Source organism: Bos javanicus, chromosome 3 (assembly GCF_032452875.1).
Source record: "Bos javanicus breed banteng chromosome 3, ARS-OSU_banteng_1.0, whole genome shotgun sequence".
In the NCBI taxonomy this organism is placed as follows: Eukaryota; Metazoa; Chordata; class Mammalia; order Artiodactyla; family Bovidae; genus Bos; species Bos javanicus.
The window spans coordinates 34,842,646-34,865,462 of record NC_083870.1 but is presented as its reverse complement, the minus strand read 5'-3'; the positions used below and the strand labels follow the sequence as shown (position 1 = coordinate 34,865,462).

Sequence of the window (22,817 nt, the reverse complement as noted above, 5' to 3'; positions counted from 1 at the left end):
AATCTTTCCCAGCATCAGGGTCTTTTCAAATGAGTCAGCTCTTCGCATCAGGTAGCCAAAGTATTGGAGTTTCAGCTTCAACATCAGTCCTTTCAATGAACACCCAGGACTGATCTCCTTTAGGATGGACTGGTTGGATCTCCTTGCAGCCCAAGGGACTCTCAGGAGTCTTCTTCAACACCACAGTTCAAAAGCATCAATTCTTTAGCACTCAGCTTTCTTTGTAGTCCAACTTTCACATCCATACATGACCACTGGAAAAACCATAACCTTGACTAGACCGACCTTTGTTGGCAAAGTAATGTCTCAGCTTTTTAATATGCTGTCTAGGTTGGTCATAACTTCCCTTCCAAGGAGTAAGCGTCTTTTAATTTCATGGCTGCAGTCACCATCTGCAGTGATTTTGGAGCCCAGAAAAATAAAGCCTGACACTGTTTCCACTGTTTCCCCATCTATTTCCCATGAAGTGATGGGACTGGATGCCATGATTTTAGTTTTCTGAATGTTGAGCTTTAAGCCAACTTTTTCACTCTCCTCTTTCACTTTCATCACGAGGTTCTTTAGTTCCTCTTCACTTTCTACCATAAGGGTGGTGTCATCTGCATATCTGAGGTTACTGATATTTCTCCCGGCAATCTTGATTCCAGCTTGTGCTTCCTCCAGTCCAGCATTTCTCATGATGTACTCTGCATATAAGTTAAATAAGCAGGGTGACAATATACAGCCTTGATGTACTCCTTTTCCTATTTGGAACCAGTCTGTTCCATGTCCAGTTCTAACTGTTGATTCCTGACCTGCATACAGATTTCTCAAGAGGCAGGTCAGGTGGTCTGGTATTCCCATCTCTTTCAGAATTTCCCACAGTTTATTGTGATCCACACAATCAAAGGCTTTGGCATAGTCAATAAAGCAGAAATAGATGTTTTTCTGAAACTCTCTTGCTTTTTCCATGATCCAGCGGATGTTGGCAATTTGATCTCTGGTTCCTCTGCCTTTTCTGAATCCAGCTTGAACATCTGGAAGTTCATGGTTCATGTATTGCTGAAGCCTGGCTTGGAGAATTTTGAGCATTACTTTACTAGTGTGTGAGATGAGTGCAATTATGTGGTAGTTTGAGCATTCTTTGGCATTGCCTTTCTTTGGGATTGGAATGAAAACTGACCTTTTCCAGTCCTGTGGCCACTGCTAAGTTTTCCAACTTTGCTGGCATATTGAGTGCAGCACTTTCACAGCATCATCTTTCAGGATTTGAAATAGCTCAACTGGTATTCTATCACCTCCACTAGCTTTGTTTGTAGTGCTGCTTCCTAAGGCCCACTTAACTTCACATTCCAGGATGTCTGGCTCTAGGTGAGTGATCACACCATCATAATTATCTAAGTCGTGAAGATCTTTTTTGTACAGTTCTTCTGTGTATTCTTGCCACCTCTTCTTAATATCTTTTGCTTCTGTTAAGTCCATACCATTTCTGTCCTTTATTGTGCCCATCTTTGCATGAAATGCTCCCTTGGTATCTCTAATTTTCTTGAAGAGATCTCTAGTCTTTCCCATTCTATTGTTTTCCTATATTTCTTTGCATTGATTGCTGAGGAAGGCTTTCTTACTCTGCATTCAAATGGGTATATCTTTCCTTTTCTCCTTTGCTTTTCACTCCCCTTCTTTTCACAGCTATTTGTAAGGCCTCCTCAGACAGCCATTTTGCTTTTTTGCATTTCTTTTTCTTGGGGATGGTCTTGATTCCTGTTTCCTGTAGAATGTCACAAACCTGTCTAGTCAAGGCTATGGTTTTTCCAGTGGTCATGTATGGATGTGAGTTGGACTATAAAGAAAGCTGAGCACTGAAGAATTGATGCTTTTGAACTGTGGTGTTGGAGAAGACTCTTGAGAGTCCCTTGGACTGCAAGGAGATCAAACCAGTCCATCCTAAAGGAAATCAGTCCTGGGTGTTCATTGAAAGGACTGATGCTGAAGCGGAAACTCCAATACTTTGGCCACCTGATGTGAAGAGCTGACTCATTTGAAAAGACCCTGATGCTGGGAAAGATTGAGAGCAGGAGGAGAAGGGGACGACAGAGGATGAGATGGTTGGATGGCATCACCGACTCGATGGACATGGGTTTGGGTAGACTCCGGGAGTTGGTGATGGACAGGGAGGCCTGGCGTGCTGTGGTTCATGGGGTCACAAAGAGTCGGACACGACTGCGCAACTGAATTGAACTGAATAAGCACACAATAGCTGACTTAAGCAGTTTGTCCATTAATCTGCAGAATTCTTTTGCTTACTGAAAGCCATTGACAGTGGCCTTTGTAGCCATCATTTAGAAGATTCTCAACATGGCAAGGCCTTGAGGGTTGGACTGGGTTCTGCTTTTTGCCCATTTGAGAACAAGAGAAGCTGACCATGCTTGGCTTGCTCTGAGGGGAGTTTTGGGAGAGGCCAAGTCTGTTTCTTGCCCCAGTGTTGAAAGCTTTTCCTGTATATGGGATATAACTGCAGTTGAAACATTTTTGATTTATACCAGGGCCAGGCACAGTGTGGGTGTAACTAGGATATAAATAAGGCCTTGCATAGTTTTGGTCTTAATGTGCACAGAGGCTGTCTTTAAAATGACTGCCAAAACAAGTGGGGTTTCTTGGAAAATAAATATCCTCACTCTATTAGTTTTTAAACAAATAGTGAAAGCATGTGGAGATCTTTTTTTCCAAGAGAAAAAAAGCCTTTGGGGGAAAAAATCAATATTAAAACCACATCTTTGCTGTCTAATTACTCAGTATTGAAATAGCCATAGACAGAGATGTCATTCATTTTGAAGAAGTAAGATTGTACTTTGGGAAAATTACCTCAGGACAGTAGTGCCAAAATATAAGCCATTAAAATATTTTGGCGTCGAGAATGAATTCGTGTTAAAATACTATGAATAGAAAGAGCTGAATTTACAAATATGAAGCCTACTAAATGAGTTCTTTAGATTCATACCAGGAAATTACATGGAACCAACCCCAGCCTTGAGTCCTAGGATATATCTTTTAAAATTATTCGGGTTGGAGAGAGCAGAGCATGGGGCCATCAAAATGGCCAGCTGGAATCCTCAGTATGCTTGTGCGCTCAAGTTTCTAATGTGAATTAATTCAGGAATCATTTGACTTCAGGTTTTAACATTTTGCCTTTATCAGGATTTGTGGGTCCCTCACCCCAACATTAATCAACCTAACAGTGATTCTTTCCTGCCTGCTATCCCTTGGGTATTGTCTGTGGATAGGGAAAAAGAGGGACAGAAAAGAGTTAGGCAGGGGAAATAAAGGCAGGAATAAGGTAAAGGAGAGGGCAGGGCGGGGGGACCCTGGGGAGGAGAGGGTCCTCTGGGCTTAGCAGATGAGCATTTCTGTGGTTTTCTTGTGCTCTTCCGAGTCTCGGGACCAATTATCATGACATCCAGCACAATGCAAGGCAGTGGCAGTGTCTCCTCCAGGGGACAACTGTTCATTTGGGACACTCCTTCTGGGTGCCCCCCACAGGACCGTACACAGAGCAGGAATTTCATACTGCTCGCTGCGTGGGGTGACACCAGTTCAAAGGTGACACTGTTTTTGCTGACCCGAGACCAGTAGGTCTCCGAGCGCGAGGCCAGCAGCCCCTGCAGAATCCCTCCGGAAGGAGCTCACCTCTGACACTTCCACCCCACAGAGGTGAAGCCTGCCCTACCTTTCTGGATCAAAGTCCTTGACAGCTGGGGATTCGTGCTCCTGGACTTGCTCCTCCAATGTCAGGTGCTTCTCCTTGTTGGCCAGAAACTCCTGCTCCAGCAGTTTGAGGCGTCCCTGCAATTTCTCCAGGACCTGTAGCAGTGACACGCTGGAATCATTCACGTGTAAGCCCATGTGTGTAGTAGTAGTTTTTTCTGCCAACACAATGAGGGTGTACCCTACAGGAGTGTTAAAATTAAGCCGCCATCCTTCTCCTGGCAGTGGTTGTGTTTCAGAGTCTGACATCTAAAATGCAGACAACCCAAGAGCCATCTTAACATTTGCAACACCCCCACAGCACAGAGTGAGACTTACAGTGACTTCTGATTTCTTTCCTAGCACCCACTCAGAGGCCTTTTAATTTTGTTAATGGCACGTTAATAATCCCACATATTTGCAGAATAATTTTTAGCTTATAGAGCACTTTTCCATTCATTATCTTATTTAATCTACTATCAGTATGGTAAATGTCACAAAGTAGGTTTATTATCCCAGTTTTATAGAGGAGGAAATTGAAGCTCTAGAAAGTATGTCAGAAGCCACATAGAACTTAGAAACCATAAATGCTTGAGAAGGGTGGAGAAAAGGAAACCCTCTTGGTGGGAATGCAGACTGACACTGCCACTATGGAGAATAGTATGGCAGTTCATTGAAAAACTAAAGCTAGAGCTACCATATGACACAGCAACCCCATTACTGGACACAAATCCTGAGAAAACCATAATTCAAAAAGACACGCATTCGAGTCCCACTCGGGGTAAAAAAAAAAAAAGACACGCGCACTCCAATGTTCACTGCAGCACTGTTTATAATAACCAGGTCATGTCCATCAACCAATGAATAGATAAAGAAGATATGATGCATATTAACAATAGAATATTACTCAACTATAAAAAGGAATACATTGGGTCATTTGCAGAGATGTGGATGGACCTAGAATCTGTCATACAGAATGAAGTAAGTCAGAAAAACAAATATTGATGCATGTATGTGGAATCTAGAAAAACGGTGCAGACGAACCTACTTGCAGGGCAGGAATAAAGACGCAGAAGTAGAGAATGAAGATGTGGATACGGCAGAGGGATGAATTGGGAGATTGGGATTGACGTGTGAACTGCTGTGTGTAAAACAGATCGCTCCTGGGAACCTACTCTATATCACAGGGAGCTCAGCTCAGTGTTTTGTGATGAGCTAGTTGGATGCAATGCGGTGGGGAAGTGGGAGGAAGGTCGAAGAGGGAGGTTCAGTAACCCTAACCCTAACTCTAAAATTTTACACCTCCAGAGAAGCACCTAACTTCTAGGGTTACTCAGTCACGTCCAACTCTGTGACCCCACAGACTGCAGCACGCCAGGCCTCCCTGTCCATCACCAACTCCAGGAGTTCACTCAGACTCATGTCCATTGAGTCGGTGATGTCATCCAACCATCTCATCCTCTGTTGTCCCCTTCTTCTCCCGCCTTCAATCTTTCCCAGCATCAGGGTCTTTTCAATTGAGTCAGTTCTTCACATGAGGTGGCCAAAGTATTGGAGTTTCAGCCTCAACATCAGTCCTTCCAGTGAATATTCAGGACTGATTTCCCTTAGGATGGATTGGTTCAAAAGCATCAATTCTTCAGTGCTCAGCCTTCTTTATAATCCAACTCTCACATCCATACATGACTACTGGAAAAACCAAAACCTTGACTAGATGGACCTTTGTTGGCAAAGTAATGTCTCTGCTTTTTAATATGCTGTCTAGGTTGATCATAACTTTCCTTCCAAGAAGTAAGCATCTTTTAATTTCATTGCTGCAAATCTATCTGCAGTGATTTTGGAGCCCCCCAAAATAAAGTCAGCCACTGTTTCCAGTGTTTCCCCATCTATCTGCCATGAAATGATGGGACCAGATGCCATGGTCTTAGTTTTCTGAATGTTGAGCTTTATGCCAACTTTTTCACTCTCCTCTTTCACTTTCATCAAGAGGCTCTTTAGTTCCTTGCTTTCTGCCATAAGGGTGGTGTCATCTACATATCTGAGGTTATTGATATTTCTCCTGGCAATCTTGATTCCAGCTTGTAGATCTTCCAGCCAGCATTTCTCATGATGTACTCTGCATATAAGTTAAATAAACAGGGTGACAATATACAGCCTTGATGTACTCCTTTTCCTATTTGGAACCTGTCTGTTGTTCTGTCCAGTTCTAACTGTTGATTCCTGACCTGCATACAGATTTCTCAAGAGGCAGGTCAGGTGGTCTGGTATTTCCATCTCTTTCAGAATTTTCCACAGTTTGTTGTCATCCACACAGTCAAAGGCTTTGGCATAGTCAATAAAGCAGAAATAGATGTTTTTCTGGAACTCTCTTGCTTTTTCAATGATCCGACAGACGTTGGCAATTTGATTTCTTGTCCCTCTGCCTTTTCTAAAACCAGCTTTAACTTCTGTAAGTTCATGGTTCATGTACTGTTGAAGCCTGGCTTGGAGAATTTTGAGCATGACTTTACTAGCATGTGAGATGAGTACAAAAGTGCAGTAGTTTGAGCATTCTTTGGCATTGCCTATTTTGGGATTGGAATGAAAACTGATCTTTTCCAGTCCTGTGGCCATGACTGAGTTTTCAAAATTTGCTGGCATACCGAGTGCAGCACTTTTACAGCATCATTTTTTAGGATTTGAAATAGCTCAACTAGGATTCCATCACCTCCACTAGCTTTGTCTGTAATGATGCTTCCTAACTGACTTCACATTCCAGGATGTCTGGCTCTAGGTGAGTGATCATACCACCATGATTATCTGGGTCATGAAGATCTTTTTTGTACAGTTCTTCTGTGTATTCTTGCCACCTCTTCTTAATATCTTCTGGCTTCTGCTTGGTCCATACAATTTCTGTCCTTTATTAAGCCCATTTTTGCATGAAATGTTCCCTTGGTATCTCTAATTTTCTTGAAGAGATCTCTAGTCTTTCCCATTCTATTGTTTTCCTCTATTTCTTTGCACTGATCACTGAGGAAGGCTTTCTTATCTCTCCTTGCTATTCTTTGGAACTCTGCATTCAAATGGGTATCTTTCCCTTTCTTCTTTGCTTTTCATTTCTCCTCTTTTCTCAGCTATTTGTAAGGCCTCTTCAGACAGCCATTTTGCTTTTTGCATTTCTTTTTCTTGGGGATGGTCTTGATCCCTGTCTCCTGTACAGTGTCACAAACTTCTGTCTATAGTTCATCAGGCACTCTGTCTATCAGATCTAGTCCCTTAAATCTATTTCTCACTCCCTTTGTATAATCGTAGGGGATTTGATTTAGGTCATACCTGAATAGTCTAGTGGTTTTTTCCATTTTCTTCAATTTAAGTCTGAATTTAGCAACAAGGAGTTCATGATCTGAGCCACAGTCAGCTTTTGGTCTTGTTTTTGCTGACTGTGTAGAGCTTCTCCATCTTTGGCTGCAAAGAATATAATCAATCTGATTTTGGTGTCGACCATCTGGTGATGTCCATGTGTAGAGTCTTCTCTTGTGTTGTTGAATGAGGGTGTTTGCTATGACCAGTGTGTTCTCTTGGCAAAACTCTATTAGCCTTGCCCTGCTTCATTCTGTACTCCGAGGCCAAATTTGCCTGTTACTCCAGGTGTTTCTTGACTTCCTACTTTTGTATTCCAGACCCCTATAATGAAAAGGACATCTATTTTGAGTATTAGTTCTAGAAGGTCTTGTAGGTCTTCATAGGACTGTTCAACTTCAGCTTCTTCAGCATTACTGGTTGGAGCATAGACTTGGATTACTGTTATATTGAATGGTTTGCCTTGGAAGCAAATAGAGATCATTCTGTCATTTTTGAGATTGCATCCAAGTACTGCCTTTTGGACTCGTTTGTTGACCATGATGGCTACTCCATTTCTTCTAAGGGATTCTTGCCCAGAGTAGTAGATATAATGGTCACCTGAGTTAAATTCACCCATTCCACTCCATTTTAGTCCACTGATTGCTAGAATGTCGATGTTCATTCTTGCCATCTCCTGTTTGACCACTTCAAGAGGGAGGAGATATGTGTATACCTATAGCTGATTCACTTCGTTATACTCCAGAAACTAACACAACTTTGTAAAGCAATGATAATAAAAAATAAATAATCCAGTAAAAAAAAATTGAAGTTAAAGGACCTGGGATTGAATGGCTTGGAGGATGTGATGGAGCAGGAATATCAGGAAACTTAGCCAGAAGCTTTGAGTAAGTCCTCCAGATGTAGCTCATGCAGATGAGTATTTAAACTCTGCAGGTCAGGGTCTTGATGTACAGAGGCTACAGGTGTGCAGCCCCAGTCGCTAAGCATTCCCTGAGCACTGCCCATGTTTAGTCCTGTGCCCAGAGTGTGAGAGACACAAAAGTTGTATCAGGCACAGTCTCTTGTCTCAGAGATTTTATTCCAGTTGGGAATAGAGACTGTGGAATAGAATCCTTTCCATGGCTCAATGGAAGACGTGAGACTTAACTCAGCTTAAAGGATGCTCAAGAGGGCTTGGACCAGGCAGTATCAGTGAAAATGGAGAGGAAAGGATAAATTGGAGAGATATTACCAAAGGCAAGAATGCTGCATCATGGGGTTAGAGAATCAGATACACCAGAGTTCAAGTTCAGATTGTTACCTTCTAATTGTATGATTTCAGTCACCTTGAACTCTAAGCTTCAATTTTTGCATTTGAGAGCATAATAGCCCTCACCTCATGTTGTGAAAATTAAATGAGATACTGCTTAGCACCAGGAGCATGGTACACACTCAATAGATGGTAACTATCATCTTCATTATTACTCTTACTATTATTAAAATAAACAAACAAGTTTAGAAGCATATTGGCCAAACGGCATAAAAAATGGCAAGTGTGGTGCATGTTTTCCATTTTCCTCCAGATCTGTCCTCCATCTTTCTCTGTCCCCCAACCAGGAGGCTGGCCTTCAATGGAGTGTACCAACCGGCTCCAGCGCCCTTGGCTTTTGTTGGTTTCAGTCAATGGAAGGCAAACTGCAGGAGAGAGGAATTGAAGAAGGATGAGGTAGGGTCTTTATTTCCTTGATTTCCTCCTGCCTGTATTATCACGGATTGGCTGTGTCTCTACCAAAAGCCACGGAGCTTGTCAGCTACTCCTGTAACTACCGCTGCTCTCCTCATGCACCATTATCTGTTCTTCCTCCGTCCCTCTTCCCCACTGTTCCTTCCATGAGATCCTTTCTGTCCCTTAATTGGTTATAAAATAATACCTTCCTAAACCCTCCTCAGTTCCTCCATTGGAGTAAGTCATCTCTTCCTTGCCAAGACCCTGACTGGCACTATAGATCTCACAGACAGTACACAGATTCCTAGCTTGGGAGGTGGGAAGAATGTGAACCCCCTGACAAAAACAAGGAATTTGAAAAGGCTAACAAGTTTGAATGAAGATGTCAATGTTGGACAAGGTACAATGTTCAGTGAGAGCAGGAGATCCAAAGGAAAATCAGGACCAGCATGTGGCCCTGTAGATGAGAAGTGAGGACTAGTCATTGGGAATTGGCAGCATGGAAACAGGGGTTAAAGCCATGAGAAGGAATGAGGTGTTCAAAGGAAAGAGTGAAGAAAGCAATTATGAATTATAATTTGGAATCTCAGAATTTTAATTGTGTTCTACCCTCAGAAGAAGTTAGGACATAGTTTTCTTACCATAAATGTACTTCATTTAACTCACGTGACTCTGAGATGGGCAGATATGTGAAAGGTTTAAATTTGTATAGTCAACACATAGTACCAGGATGTCTGCTCCAAAATCCAGATGCTTTCTACATATGCTGCTCTTGCTGAGAAGGTTGGTTTTAGCCCTGTCTGGCCTTCCTTCACTGAACCAAATGGGCCTGGAACTCTCAGGCCAACACTGTCAGAGATCACCTCTCCTCTTCTCTGGGTCCCAACACGAATCCCCACATTCCCTCTAACATAGGAGGAAACTTCCTGAACCGAGGCCTCAGAAGGCTAGTGCCTCGAACCACTTTCCTCTGTTTTGCTTGGCCCTTTAAAAATTTATGTTCTCCGGGTTTCTGAAAGCCTGGGTTTTAGGAGGGCTTCCCTGATAGCTCAGTTGGTAAAGAATCTGCCTGGCTCAGTTCCTGGGTCAGGAAGATCTGCTGGAGAAGGGATAGGCTACCCACTCCAGTATTCTTGGGGTTCCCTGGTGGCTCTGCTGGTAAAGAATCTGCCTGCAATGTGGGAGACCTGGGTTCGATCCCTGGGTTAGGAAGATTCCCTGGAGAAGGGAAAGGCTACTCACTCCAGTATTTGGCCTGGAGAATTTAGTACTATTCAGTCCATGGGGTCACAGAGTTGGACATGACTGAGCAACTTTTCACTCACTCACTTTACTCATCTATCATTCACTCCTTGACTCCTGCGATCTGGCTTCGGTAGATCCACCTCTTCATTGGAATCAGGGCTGCCAAGATCCCTCATGATCTCTCAGTGACCAAATCCAATGCACATCTTGCTTTCCTTCCTTCTTTGAAGACTGGATGGTGTGGCCCACTCCCCCCTTCTCAGAACCCTCTTTTCTCTTGGCTTTTGTAGCTCTGCCCCTTCCAGGTCTGTCTTGACCATTCCAGTTTCTCCTTATCGATTTCTTACCTGCCCCTGGTTGCTGTTTCCCATGACTCTACCTTGAATTTCTTCACTGCTTACTCCACTTGTTTGCCTGAGCAATCTCTACACTGCACAGCCTCAACCTACAGCTGTACCCAAATTTACGTGTCTGACCCAAACACATCCTCTGAAGTTCAGATCCGTGGCTCTAATTGCCTACTAGACCCCTCCAATTGGATTTCCTACAGGTGCCTCAAAATGTTCCAACTGAACTTGACATCTGGCCTCCTGCCTGCCTCCCACACCCATTCTGAACCGGATCCTCCACTTTTATTCCTAACCTTGGTTAGCCAAGCTAGAAATCTGGCATGCATCCAGGCCTCCTCCCTCCCTTTATTTACCTTGTTCAGTCTGCCACCACTTCCTTAAACTCTTAGATTTGTCCCCCTCTTCATCCTTATTGCCAGCCTTGGTTTAGGACTTCATAATTTGTTACCTGGATTATAATTTTCTAGTCTATTTCCTACTGTCTTGCCCCCGTGGTGGCTGCTGTTTCTCAGCTTTAAACCCTCCAGTGTTGCCCCATCATGCCACCTCAAGATGAAATTAATCTAAGCTCCTTAGCACAGCATAAAGGCTTTTCATGGTACAGTTCTTATCTAAGGACCTCTCTCCAGTCTCCTCCCTTCCCTGTGAGCTCCATCTGGTGAATTATACTGCCACACGGTTCCTCACACTCTCAGCACTGTCTTGCCCCTGTGCCACTGCACCTGCTGATTCCTTTTCCTGGAACACCCCTTTGCCCTACTCTGCCATATTCTTCCTACACTGCCCAGTCCAGAAATCCCTTCTGGGAAGCCTTCCAAGGCCCTCTCCCACTGGTCAGGGTGAGCCTCTTCCGTGCTGCCATTAGCATCATGTGTAATCATAGGTAACCTTTCCATGCTGCATGTTACTTGTGGGTTTACTGGTCTGTTGTTCCCAGGAGTCTATAATTCGCTTGAAAAAGGGACTGTTTCTTTGTCTTCAAATTCCTGGTGCCTGATGCAGAGTCTGAGCCATAGGGAGTACCCCACAAATGTTGTTGAATGAATGTGAGTTATTTACTTCATATGATGAAAGAATAATGAATGAACTGTGTGTCTTAGCATTTGAATCTTCCTAGTTTTTTGTCTGTGTCTGGCTTCTGAAGCACAGCCTGTCCTGACCTTTGCCCGTGTCCTTTGTGTCAGGACATCTGACCACCCATCTCGCTGCTGCTCCAGTGGCCTAAACTACAACTTCAGCTTCACACACCCCTGGTTCTAGCGGTCTCAGCTCTGCCCCGTTGCCACGCTTCACCTCTACTTCATATGACCCTGACACTGATGAACGAGGCTATGGGTTTCAATGTAAAGTAGCAATTTGATGAAATGTGACAAAAAGCAAGGATGTAAAAGCCAAAGATTTTGATCTGAAAAGCATGTATTCAAGATTGACTTTTAGGTTTTTCAAGTTTTATATATTGAGTTTGCAGATATTGGCAACTTTTATAGCCTGTGTCCCCCAGGCCCATCAAATCTGGCTGTGCTTGCCCTTTACAATGGCTGACATATTGTTTTCCTGAACCTACCATGGTTTCCGATGTATTATGGGATGACTGCTGAGGAAAAACAGCCATACAGATCCCCCTGAGAAGGAAAAGGGGCTAAATATATATTGAAATAGAAAGCTCTACTCTCTTTTAGTCCTTGTAAGAGAAAGATAGCTCAATCTTCAGCAAAATTTTTCTTACCAGAACATTCCTACCCCGACCAGTGTAGAGAAAATATGATGCTGTAAAGTCATTTATGTCATATTTTTGCGTGTCAAATTCCCTAATAAAGATTTTTGAAATGTGATAAAATTCATTACCAGCCTTCTGCGTTGAAAATGATAGGGAGAATCCTGTGCTATGCACTTGGAAAATTCTTGTACCTGCAGTGAAAAAAATGCAATATTTCATTAAGGGCCTGATGTCTTATATTTGAATTTGGTTACTTCTATTTTTCATAATAAGCTTTAAAAGTATTACTTTAGCCTTCAGTTGATCAGTCTGTTCTTTTAACTTCTGACACATCTGCTTCCCCTGAGATATCTTTTGAAATATGTAAGAAGAACTCAAGGAAGGGTCTTCCTGAGAAGTCGATGGCAAGTTAGAGAGACTTGGCTCAGATTCTATTCCTGTAAAAGAAAGAATAACTTTTGGCTACCATTCATCTCAACTGCATTGCAGTTTTGTTAAGTACCGAAAACAGAAGTCTGTGGCAATCACCACCATTCGCTATTGAAAAAATCTCTTTTCAAAAGGTATATCTAAGTCAAAGAGGTTTAAAAATGCTAGTACCTGTGAGATGTTCTTGGTGGATATGTACTGTGGGCTCCATCTGCACAATGAAAAGATAAGAAAACATTATTGTTGATATTAACCAACGATACCATTATGCAGGATGACCCAATGTGTTCTGGTCATCATGGAGGCCACCCAGGGTTATGTCAAGAGCTGAGGCCCTGATGCCAAGGTTGAATTCCACTCTGACACTTATCTGCCGGGTGACCCAGAGCAATTACGTCATTGCTATAAACCTCAAATTCTTCAGCAATAAAACGGGGATAGTAACAGAACCTACTTCATAGTGTCATGATGAGAATTAAATGTTACCATAGTATCTGGCACATGGTAAACATTCAATATATGTTAGCTATTACTGTTATCATGTTTGATACTATTATATGGAATACTCAAACCCTTCTCCTACAGGTCGACCACAAGCTCCACGAGGGCAGGGACCTCTGTTGGTCTCGTCACTGACTCTATCGCTAGGGCTCTCACTAACACCAGATACATGGTGGCTAGTGTCTGGGAGCAAGACAGTGACTTCACAAAGGACATTCCCTTTTCTAATCACCAGAGGCTAACTGGATAAGAGTTCAAATTCCAGAGTGATTCACCTTGATTGTCTTCCCATTGTTCCCAACACACACAGCTCACAAACACACTAGAGACAGACAGCCAATGTTGTGGTCAAACTAGACTGTGGTTATTAGGAATATCTCGGGTATATGATTGCTATGGAAACTACAGAGCCCAGTTCTCCAACCTGAATGGACAGGACAAGAGAAAAGAAGATGCCCCACTTCAGACTCCCGTTACCAGAGACAGATGAACTTGATATTCGTTCTGCCCCTACTGCCCACAGGGCCCTGAGAACTGTGCCCACCCAAGAGTGTTCTTCTGCAAGCAGAATGAGGAATGTTGAGACTTCCCAGTGTCACAGGGGTACAGATTTCTCTAAGACTGAGAGAAGCATCCCGGTCAAGGCTGAGTGGGCTGCTGACTCCAGGTGTGTGTATGTGTGTGTGTAGTTGCAAGGCATAAGGGAGGTTCTATTCAAATTCCCCAGAAGTTTCAGTTAAAAGAAAAGGTGGATGAAGGGGTGGAAATAGAGACAGGCAGAGTGTGTTCAGGCAGGGTGCCCTTCATAGACTGCTTAAAAGAAAAATCATACAGTCCTGGAAAAGTGCCAGAGAACTAAAGTGTTTACTTTGATCATTAATGTAAACTTATTTAACTACGGAACCTCAAATAGTCAATGAGATCCTCAGCCTCAGCATTTGGGAAGGTGGGTGGAAGGATGGAAAGATGGGGAAAGGGGAAAAAGTATAAATTAAATGTTAACAAAATGTTGTGTTAAATAGTTACCAGTATAACATCTTGAAATGTGTTATCAAAGATCATTATTCAAGTTAGCATTCATAACCAAGGGCATAATATATGCAAACACCTGGCCAGGCCTCTGGGGGAATTGGGTGATGGAAAGATGAAGATAAGGCAGCTGCCTCCAGAGCCTTGAAATCTAGTCGAAGGAACAGATGTTTGGAAATCGTAATGATGCAAGGAGGCTGAGATAAGCTCTGACAGAATATTTAAGAAACACGGATGCAAAAGACTGGCTGTGAGATTCTGAAAAGTCCTACAGCCAGTGTGGAGTTGAAGGAGACCATGAAAATGAGAGGGGTTTGATAAGCAGAGGTGGGATGTTCCTGGTAAGGCAGGAGCTCAGAGAAGGTGGGGCCAGCCCACTAACAGGATGACTCCTGGGGGAGGGGAGCTGAGTTCAGAAGGCTAGGATGACAGGAAACATGGGGAGATGCAAATTCCTGGTTGAAGAATTTGGATTTTATTCTGTGTTATTGTTAGTTCAGTTCCAGATTCTTCTCATGAGGACACCCACTGAGCTCTGAGAGGTCAGGGTACCGGACTGGAACTAGAATTCAGAACCTCAGAACTACAACTTAGTTCTATGCAGCTTCTGAGGACCCACACGCATACGGATGAGCAGCGGTCCTGGGCGGGTGTTTCCTGAAGGCTGCTTTCACTCACCTCTACTGGTTGTGAAGGTTGAGTAGTTTCCCACTTCTGCTCTTGTTTTTCAACATAATTTGATCTAGATGTGCTTTCTGAAATATCTTGCCCAACAGCTGACTTATCTCTCAATTTAGGAGAAAAGCTGGCTTGTGGATCTGTTATAAGTGGTTTGTCAATTGTGTAATTTTTAGGAATTTTCACTTTGGAAGTAACCTTAGAGAAATTAGAGAACCAGTAATAAACCTGACTATGGCCATATTTGAACTTGTTGCCAGAGCTTGCTTTTTCAGCCTGTTTCTGAGGTGTCTGCCATAGGCAACTTTTTTGTTTATCACATAGACTCTTGATTTTAGATAGAAAATTTGAATTTTCCTCATGGTTGCTTTCTCCAGAAGCCACTGACTCATCTGAATCAGAGGTGTTTTCTTCCGTCATAGTCAGAAAACAACTGGGCTTATTGCTATTTTCATCATCGCTTTTGGAGTTGAGTAGGTCAGTGAGTTCTGAGGATTGTTCTGTCGGCCAAGAATTCTTAACGTGCCACACAATAATATTTTTAATAATAGCTTCATCAAAGCTGTCATTATTAGAGATCTCTGGGAGAGTTTCACAATTAATGCCTTGATCTTTGGAGAATTCTTCTTTGCAAAGGTGATGGAGTAAAATATCAGAAATGTTTGACTTTGAAGCATCTTCCTGATTAGCTGAAATAGGAAGATATATGGTGCATTGATTCTCTTTATCACATGTTTTGCAGACAGCATTTTCAGTCATTTTATCCAAAGTCATGGTCATATCTGCCTCTTGGGAAGTCTGTCTATATGTAGCTTTTTCTTGAGACTCATCTTCTGTTAAATTCATTTGATTTGAGACATCAAGGATATCATATCTTGAGGTAAGATTATAACCATGGTATAGCTTAACTTGGGAGAAACCCTCATCATAAGGCAAATCCTCCTGTTGCTTAGAAGTTGTGTCTTCCAGGAAATAGGCTTTGTCCATGTATGTGCAGCCTGACCTCCTTTATCAGTTGCTCCTGATCTTGATGTTCTTAATTATAGCAGTAGGTCTTCTGGTTTTCATTAATCGTCTTCACTGTGTGTCCTCATCTGTACAAAATGAAAAGAACATTATTGTTAAATATTATTTATGTAATGTATGAAACTATGCTTATCAAAGTGGATGCAGATCATTTTTCTGCAGATCAAAGTGGATGTTTTCCATTTGGAGAAATGCAGTTATAAACGTGAAGGCAGAAAGCTCTGCCAAGAGGAACTGATCCTAAATATTACATTAACGTAATTGGTGGTATATAAGCAAGGAATTAGAAAGGAGGTAGGGCTAAATATTGTGTTCATTAAACTTTGAGGGAGACAGTGGTTTCCAGTTAATGACCAAATGTTTATCAACTTCTCTTAGGAAGTGCTAATTGAAATTTGTGCTCCCAAAATAGCAGCTTGGGATGCAAGTAAGGGATTGATTTTTTTTTTTTAAGTACCATGGCTGTCCCTTGTCCACATACCACTGATAAGCCTCTGTGTATGGAACTGAGAGCTGGATCAGCTCAAACAAACCACCGACTTTCAGTGTTTTAGTGCTTTTTCATCTGTCTCCCCCTAGACATTCTGGTCCCATTCTTCTGGTTTTCCCTCGTATGTTGGCAAAAGGCAGAGAATGACTGACAGAAATATGAATAAGGAACAAAAAGGTCTTTTGAACACCTGGAGGCTAGTCTGCCTTCAGGCATATTCTTCTTCTGATTAGAATCCAGACAGACCCAGTTCAAGAGGCTGCCTTGCTCTGAGAACGAACTTATGGTTGCCAGAGAGGAAGAATGGGGGGAAGGGGGAGTTAGGGAGTTTAGGATCAACTTGCACACACTGCTGTATTTTAAATAGATAACCAACAAGGTCCTACTGTATAGCACAGGGAAGTCTGCTTAGTGTTCTGTGGCAGCCTGGATGGGAGGGGAGTTTGGGGGAGACTAGATACATGTGTTGGAGAAGGCAATGGCACCCCACTCCAGTACTCTTGCCTGGAAAATCCCACGGACAGAGGAGCCTGGTAGGCTGCAGTCCATGGGGTCGCTGGGAGTCGGACACGACTGAGCAACTTCCCTTTCACTTTTCACTTTCATGCATTGGAGAAGGAAATGGCAACCCAGTCCAGTGTTCTTGCCTGGAGAATCCCAGGGACGGGGGAGCCTGGTGGGCTGCAGTCTATGGGGTCGCACAGAGTCGGACATGACTGAAGCGACTTAGCGGTAGCAGCAGCAGATACATGTGTGTGGACGGCCGAGTCCCTTTGCTGTCCACCTGAAGCTATCACAACGTTGTTAATCAGCTATACTTCAATATAAAAAAAAAAAGTTTTTTTAAAAGTCTGCAAATAGCCAGTGTTGACAAGGATGTGGAGAACACTTCACCTTTGTGCCATTAGTGGGAATGTAAATTGGTGCAGCCACTATGGAAAACAGTATGAAGGTTCCTCAAAAATCTATAAATATAACTACCATATGATCCAGCAATTCCATTTTGGGGTATATATCTGAAAATAAAATATCAATTAAAAAAGATAAATGAACCCCAAACTTCACAGCAGCATTATTTACAAGAACCAAGATGTGGAAGCAACCCAGGTGTCAACAGATGAATAGATATTGACAATATGGTGTGTATATATATACATATATGTCTATATAGATCTATGCCAAGTCGCTTCAGTCGTGTCCGACTCTGTGCGACCCCATGAACTGCAGCCTACCAGGCTTCTCTGTCCATGGGATTCTCCAGGCAAGAACACTGGAGTGGGTTGCCATTTCCTTCTCCAATATAGATCTATGGATACATATATATAGGCTCAGACAGTTGACAAATCTGCCTACAATACAGGAGACCCAGGTTCAATCCCTGGGTCAGGAAGATCCCCTGGAGAAGGGAATGGTAACCCACTCTAGTATTCTTGCCTGAAGAATTCCATGGGCAGAGGAGCCTGGTGGGCTATAGTTCATGGGCTCGCAAAGAGTCAGACACGACCAAGTGACTAATACACACAATACACGGTGGAATATTAGTCAGCTGTAAAAGTTAAATTCTACTTTTTTCAACAACACGGATGGACATAGAGTTTATTGTATTTAATGAAATAAGTCAAAGATAACTGTTATTTATATGTAGAATCTAAAAAATGAAACAAAACAAAACAGAAACAGACTCACATATATAGAAAACAATCTAGTGATTATCAGTAAGGAGAGAAAGGGAAAGGGTGAAATTAGCAGTGAGAACTAAGAGTCACCAACTACTGTGTATAAAATAAATAAGTTACAAGGATCTGTTATACAGCACAGCAAATAGAGCCAACTTTAACTGGAATATTATGTGTAAAAATAATGAATTACTATGTTATATGCCTGAAGCTCGGAGAAGGCAATGGCACCCCACTCCAGTACTCTTGCCTAGAAAATCCCATGAATGGAGGAGCCTGGAAGGCTGCAGTCCATGGGGTCACTGAGGGTCGGACACGACTGAGTAACTTCACTTTCACTTTTCACGTTCATGCATTGGAGAAGGAAATGGCAACCCACTCCAGTGTTCTTGCCTGGAGAATCCCAGGGACGGGAGAGCCTCGTGGGCTGTCATCTATGGGGTTGCACAGAGTCAGACACGACTGAAGTGACTTAGCAGCAGCAGCAGCAGCATGCCTGAAGCTAAAATAAATTTGTAAGTCAACAGCAACGAAGAAGAGTCTGAGCAGTCCTGTCAAGCTGCCACAGTCTGGTGGTGGTAGCACGTCTTAGGGATACTCCTGAAAATGTTCAGGGCAAAAGCAGCTGCCATTTGGTATGAGTCTTTTATTCTTTGGGGGAGCTTCCCTAGTGGCTCATATGGTAAAAAATCTGCCTGCAATGCAGGAGACCTGGATTCAATCCCTGGGTCAGGAAGATCCTCTGGAGAAGGGATTGGCTACCCACTCCAGTATTTTTTTTTTTTTTAATCTATTTATTATTGGCCGTGGTGGGTCTTACTGATATGCGGCTTTCTCTAGCTGTGGTGAGCAAGGTCTTCTCTTCACTGCGGTGTGTGGGCTTCTCATTGTGGTGGCTTCTCTCATGGCCGAGCACAGGCTCTCAGGCACAGGGCTTCAATAGTTGCAGCCAGCAGGCTCACTGGTTGTGGTGCACGGGCTTAGTTGTTGCGTGGCATGTGGCATCTTCCCAGACCTGGTATCAAACCAATGTCCTTTGCATTGCAAAGTGGATTCTTAACCACTGGGCCACCAGGGAAGCCCCCACTCCAGTGTTCTTGGCTGGAGAATTCCATGGACAGAGGAGCCTGGCGGACTACAGTCCACGGGATCACAAAGAGTCAGACCCAACTGCGTGACTAACGCTTTCACTGTATTCTTTTAAATAAAATTGAAAGCATCCATTTAAATATCTCTTCTTGATTTATAGACTTTTGGGACAACTTTATAGAAGTAGTCAAATTGCCTCCAGTTTTAGCTGGAGTAACTGAAGCTCTGAGTCAACTAAGAGGCCACAACCCCTGGCCGGCCGCCCTCGCCCATATAATGACGGGGTTGGAGAAGCAGATCTCCGAGGTCTTCTCCCCCATCTAAATTTTTATGAGTCTATAACTTGTACTTTATTTATATAACCTAAAAAGCTAAAGGAATATGTTTGACCAAAAAAAGTGAGCTAAATTCTCGAAGGGAAAAAAAAAAGGGGGACTAAAAATAAAATGTGGTAAAGATATCTATAAAACATTGTACACAATTTTGAATTTATAGGTAGGTGTCAATGTTAGAGTATTCAAATAAACGTATTTTGTTTAAAGAGAGAAATAGAAAAAGAACCATCATCATCACGGCAGGATTACTTTAGCAGTCTAACATTTACTGTAAAGTGAGGCGTACGAACAGAATTACAGGCTACTGCAACTGAACTTGAAGAACAAGGGAAATGCTTCCCAGGAAGGTCAAAAGCACGGAGGGAAAGTAGGGCTTGGGAGACCAGGATTTGAATTCTGGCTTCTCTAGTCATTAGCTCTATGCCATCAGGCAAGTTACTTCACTTTTCTGAATTTTAGTTTCCTCTTCTGAAAAATAAGAATAATAATCCCTAGGTCACAGGATTGCTAGATGAACGTGAGGTAAGGTATATAAAGTTCTGACATAGTGTTTGGCACAGAGTGAGAAATCAATAAGGGTAGTTTAAAAATGAAAAACAGACCCAGTCTCAGTGTTGGAGTGCTGAAGAATGCCCAGTACAAAAAGCTAGGTACTCTTTATCTGTGGCATATTGGCAGGATAAAGGAAGAAATGGCCTATATGAGACATGACCTCTATAGGGGTCTCAAAACTACTTTAAAAAAATCTACCTTTAAGTGAATTTATTGTTTAAGGATGAAAACCAATACAAAATAATTTTAGATAAAGCATTGTCTAAGTTACCCTGATAACTCAGTGGTAAAGAATCTGCCTACCAATGCAGGAGACACAGGTTTGAGCCCTAGCTCAGGAAGATCCCCCAGAGAAGGAAATAACAACCCACTCCAGTATTCTCGCTGGGAAATCCCATGGACAGAGGAGCCTGGCGGGCTACAGTCCATGGGGTCACAGAGTCAGACTCGACTTAGTGACTGAACAACAGCAACAAAGTTTATGCCTTCAGTGTACACTAGCTTGCATACGCCCGTCTCAGACGCCTCAGCCCGCCCTTCCCCGCCTCCCCTCGGCAACCGCAAGTCTGTCCTCTGTGTCGTGAGTCTGCTTCTGTTTCACAAATACGTGAATTTGTGTCATATTTTAGATTCCATGTGTAAGTGATATCATGTGATATTTGTCTTTCTCTTTCTGATTTACTTCACTTAGTATGATTATCTCTAGGGCCAACCAGGTTGCTGCATATAGCATTATATCATTTATAGCTGAGTAGTATTCCACTGTATGTATGCACCATATCTTCTTTATCCATTTATCTGTCAGTGGACATTTGGGTTGTTTCTGTGTCTTGATTACTGTGAATAGTGGTGCTATGAACATAAGGGTTCGTGTATGGAAAATGTCATATATACATATATATGTACACATATGTATATAATAAAGAATGAATCCTGCCATATACATATGTATATAACAAGAAAGAATGACAATGGCATCCTGCCATTTACCATAACATTAACGGACCTTGAGCACATTATGCTTAGTGAAATAAGTCAGACAGAAAAAGGCAAGTCCTGTATGATATAACTTATATGTGGAATCTAAAAAGGCCAAATGCATACAAATTACCAGAGGGTGGCGGATGGAGGGTAAGACATATGTTGTTTAAGGGTACAAACTTGCAACAAGCCATAAGTAAGCCCTAGAGATCTAAAGTAAAGTATAAGGAATACAGACAACAATATTACAATCATCAAACTTTCTAAGAGACTAGAACTTAATTATTCCAACCACTAAATAAATGATAATTATGTAACATGATGGAGGTCTAGTTATCACTACAATGGTGATCTAGTTATCACTACAATATATAATGTATCAAATTAGCATATACCTTAAAATTATACCTTGTTATATGTCAAAATATTTCAGTTTTTAAAAGTTGTCTAATTTTTGAGAGGGAGAGCATCTTTAAATGCCTACGAAGAAAAGAAAGATGAATTCTAAGATTTGCAGGACTTTTCATGACCCAAACTGTGGCCCCCAAACTCATCCTCATACCTTCTTTGTATCTTGAGGTGCTCATTGCTGAGCTCCAAGCCTTTCTTGCTGGAAAAGACCCTTTGTTAGCCAGATCCTAATTTCTAAAATATCATTCTGCTTAAACTGATAAAATTTATTTTTTGCTATGACTCTTAAGGAAAATGAAGAGCAACCACCAAGAGAAGCTAGAGGCCTGAGAAACTCTCCCATTACACACAGGAAAGCAGCTTCTGTAATTACTACCATTATTTTTGTGTCTGCTTGCAAGATTTTAAAAGGATGTTTTTCTGCCAAAGGACAAGCTATATCTTTAGAATTGTAAAGGGCCCCTTACAGGTAGCTCAGAGGAAGTGGACCATCTTCCCATATCAGTATTCAGCTCTGTCTTGAAATCCAAAGGCATATCCAAGAGTTTCTGATCAGAATCCAACAGAACATTTCTCTAGAACCCAATTTGATTTACTGAATTCAGGTGAACCTGTGTGGGGCCATGGCTGCTTTTGCAGCTATCCTAACCATTATGTGCTCAGCAATAGCTCACAAATCACCCTCCGAGTGAACACTTTGAGTAAACGCAGCCAGCACCTCACCTGGCCCTGAGGAAACAGCTCAGTCATCCCCTAATAGGGATGAACAGCAAAGTGCTCACCATGCTGACATCTATTCCCTGCGTGGTTTACTTTATTATGAAGTCTGAATTTGGTGCCCAAGTTCTGGCCTGACCTCACTAATATCTCTAGTTTAAGAGAAGATAGCCATGGCTGGGATGACTGTTAATCTAATGAAATCAACTAAGAATGTCTATAGATGGAAAAACCAAGACTCCTTAGTAATGGAGTCCAAAGAAGGTCAGGGAATCGTTTCTGGCTGGTAGGTGATGTTTGTTCTATTTACCAGACCCATTTAGTGGTAATACAGATGTTACACATGATGTTATATATCAGAGGACTGTTTTCACCTTTGAAGAAAAACTGTGGGGCCATGCGGCTGTGTCAATCTCTTAACCTTGTCCCCATTACCCTCTGTGTTTAGACCTCTGCTAGCCTCTATCAGGGTGTATCTGGCCCAGAGGCAGAGGAAAAATAGGCATTCTCGCCACCAACACTTCCCTGCCTCCTTCCACTAAGGAACTTACCACTCAAATCCTCAACCCCACTCTTCCAAGATCCACCCTACTGACTGGAATGAAAATAGGAGCTGAGTGTTGGAGGCAATGATGCAATAATCCAAAATCTTCTTACTTCTCTATATGTGTGTTGTTAAGAATGTGCCTAAATTACAGTTAGGAGCTTTAAGTACAAGATCCAACGATACTTTGAACCCATAAATCAATACTCTCTAAGTCTTCAAACAACACATGTTGCAGTCAACACGAAGTGATAAGATGACAGCAGAAGCAAAAGAAACT

General features: G+C 42.3%; 2 protein-coding genes across 9 annotated transcripts in view; one reads left to right on the top strand and one right to left on the bottom strand.

The window, feature by feature from the left end:
• AKNAD1 (AKNA domain containing 1) overlaps positions 1 to 22,817 on the bottom strand; it is a 52,649-nt gene that overhangs the window by 29,330 nt on the left and 502 nt on the right. The window contains exons 1-6 of one of the 8 annotated variants that reach the window (XM_061410979.1): positions 21,744 to 21,949; positions 14,717 to 15,810; positions 12,680 to 12,719; positions 12,368 to 12,516; positions 12,208 to 12,270; positions 3,704 to 3,837 (exon numbers count right to left, since the gene is read on the bottom strand). In XM_061410979.1, the coding sequence (XP_061266963.1) occupies positions 3,704 to 3,837; positions 12,208 to 12,270; positions 12,368 to 12,516; positions 12,680 to 12,719; positions 14,717 to 15,703 (1,373 nt within the window). In that variant the 5' untranslated portion in view covers positions 15,704 to 15,810; positions 21,744 to 21,949. Of the gene's footprint in view, positions 1 to 3,703; positions 3,838 to 12,207; positions 12,271 to 12,367; positions 12,517 to 12,679; positions 12,720 to 14,716; positions 15,811 to 21,273; positions 21,364 to 21,743; positions 21,950 to 22,817 lie in introns of those variants that run through there. The other 7 variants (XM_061410977.1, XM_061410980.1, XM_061410973.1 and 4 more) reach the window with 7 other exon arrangements.
• The window catches only part of GPSM2 (G protein signaling modulator 2), an 86,745-nt gene continuing 78,588 nt past the window's right edge, over positions 14,661 to 22,817 (top strand). The window contains exon 1 of the mRNA XM_061410987.1: positions 14,661 to 14,733. The gene's annotated coding sequence lies outside the window, so the exon portion shown is untranslated. The remainder of the gene's footprint in view (positions 14,734 to 22,817) is intronic.